The sequence below is a fragment of the Cystoisospora suis genome (assembly GCF_002600585.1).
Source record: "Cystoisospora suis strain Wien I chromosome Unknown contig_1887, whole genome shotgun sequence".
Lineage (NCBI taxonomy): Eukaryota > Apicomplexa > Conoidasida > Eucoccidiorida > Sarcocystidae > Cystoisospora > Cystoisospora suis.
In genome coordinates, this window is record NW_027154687.1 from 1 (window position 1) to 2,236 (window position 2,236).

The following is a 2,236-nucleotide window of genomic DNA, read 5'->3' on the forward strand; positions in this document are numbered from 1 at the left end:
TTCATTCCTGTATAAGATCATAGGAGAAAGTTTCGAGAATAGGGTTTAGACGATCAGCCACACTGAATATCGATGAGTATCTATCTATCTTATACAGGAATGAATTCCTGGCTCGTTCGTATTCAGTAACGCAGATGGCGTACGCACTGAACAAGCTTCGAGCCGCTTCGAGCCATGGGATAAAGACTGATGGCGATTCTTGAGCCCATGTGTGTTCTTCTCTGTCTGCATGTCGCATGTGCATCTCTGGGAGCCTCTGTGTATTTGCCGGGGCGGGAAGATCATATACTACCACGCTTCAGCTGCCGCAGACATGCTTCTGGTATGTCGTTGATCAATTACATGCCTAGGAGAGAATGAGAACATATCTCATACAGGGGACAACACGGCCCCCGCGGAATCAAAATCTCTCTTTCCTTTCTCTGTCTCTCTCTCTCGGATTCCTTTTGTCTCTTGTAGGATTTCTTCGTTTGTTCCTCTTTTCTGTCCTGTATATTCTTTTTCTTCTTCAGGATCATTTCCTTCAGTATGCTGATCTTCCCCAGCGACGTGCAGTTCCTCTTGCTTTAGCTCTACACTCTCCATCGCGAGCGAAGCCGGGAATTATCGACACGCTCTCTAAGCTCTCTCATGATGTCGATGCTGAAGTGGCTTTGAATGCGATCTTTGCTATGGGTATTGTTGGAGCTGGTGAGAGAGATATAGAAAGAAAAAGAGATAGCAAGACAGATGATGAGATGGTCACCGAGGGGACAACTCAACTTCACGTGATTTATTTCAGCATGGCGTGTTCATATCTACATGGGAGCTCTGATCTGAGATAAGAATAGACCTACGCACCAGATGCCAAATGTCTTTTCACGCGTACTTCTTCTATGAAAACCTGTATGGTTTGGGATGACGAAAAGATATCTTCCTGCACGGAAAAAGTTGCATGTAAACGGCCGGACATACCTATGGTTCTGGTAATTTGTCGTTCACTCAAGCTTCTCTATTCACGCGGTCATATGACGCCGCGTTTTGCGTTTCAGAGTTTTCTCGTCCCCAGAGTTCCTTTAGCGTCTTCTTCAGTGCGTACGTTTCCTCCTGGCAGATGCTATACTGAGCTTTAGATCGTCTGGGGGGGAAGCGGAGCACATAGATGCAGCCTCTCGTTGTCCTCTTCTCGATAGGAGTGCCTCATACCTTACCTGGCTGAATGGATTGGCGTAGGCGATTCTGTGGGGAGCGGTGTGGGGGATATGGAAAAATAGAGTATAGTGTTGATCGCGCATCCCGTGCTGTTTGTTCTGTTCCTTTCTCTGTGCTTTTCTATGAGGCCTCACCATTTCAAGAAAGGAAGTCTTTGGAGTCTGTCTGTGTTCTTGTATGGATCCTCCTAGGCACAAACAACGCGCGTATAGCTGCTCTCCTACGTTCTCTCGCATCGTACTATTGCAAAGACAGCAACGCTCTCTTTGTTGTAAGTTCTTCACCTTGCTTGGACACAATTAACTGTGGAAACAGACGAATCCGTAGGCCCCATATAGTGTATATATATACATGCGTATACCCGTATATGTCATATATATATATATATATATATATGAGGCGCAGATGTCCTTGTGACTGAGTAGGTTGCACGTCTCGCGGCGTCTTCGGTGACTCAGACGTAAGGTGTTACGTATATGTACGGCTATTCTTACCAGGGAGCGACGACTGGGGTTCTGTGTATGAGGCTGTATGGTGCAGCTATGGCTATATGACACTAGTACGTGAACGTCTAGGAGTAGTACAAGGGACACATATGCCAAGACTAGCCCTTTTCCATACACAAAACTTCGATGGTTAAAGTACCCACGCATGCGCATGTCGGTCACTTCACACTTCCTGCTGTGTGTTTTCTGCCTCATGGGGATTGAAAGAGGGGATGAAACGTTGTCTTTCTTTCCCTATATATCTTCAGAGGAAAGGAACAAGCAGCTACGAGGTCTTTGTGTTGATGTGTATGTTTGCAGATTCGTCTAGCCCAAGGCTTGCTGTACATGGGAAAGGGTCTTCTCACCATCAATCCTTTACACTCAGATCGGTTCCTTATCCATAACGTCACTCTCGGCTGTCTCTGCGTCATCCTTCATACGTGTCTTCACATGCGTCACACGATTCTCAGGTAAAATGACGGTCTATCGGCAATAGTCAGTCCTACGGCACACACCTATGTCCGGTGTGTAGTGAGTGATCTATCTATCTATCTATC

General features: G+C 46.2%; 1 protein-coding gene across 1 annotated transcript; it reads left to right on the top strand.

The window, feature by feature from the left end:
- Positions 1-11: 11 nt before the first annotated feature.
- On the top strand, positions 12-2,164 carry CSUI_004148 (26s proteasome regulatory subunit). Its single transcript, XM_068064343.1, has 3 exons — positions 12-690; positions 1,383-1,462; positions 1,998-2,164. The coding sequence occupies exons 1-3, from the start codon at positions 357-359 to the stop codon at positions 2,151-2,153; spliced, it is 570 nt and encodes a 189-aa protein (XP_067923681.1). The 5' UTR covers positions 12-356; the 3' UTR covers positions 2,154-2,164.
- The last annotated feature ends 72 nt before the right edge of the window (positions 2,165-2,236 follow it).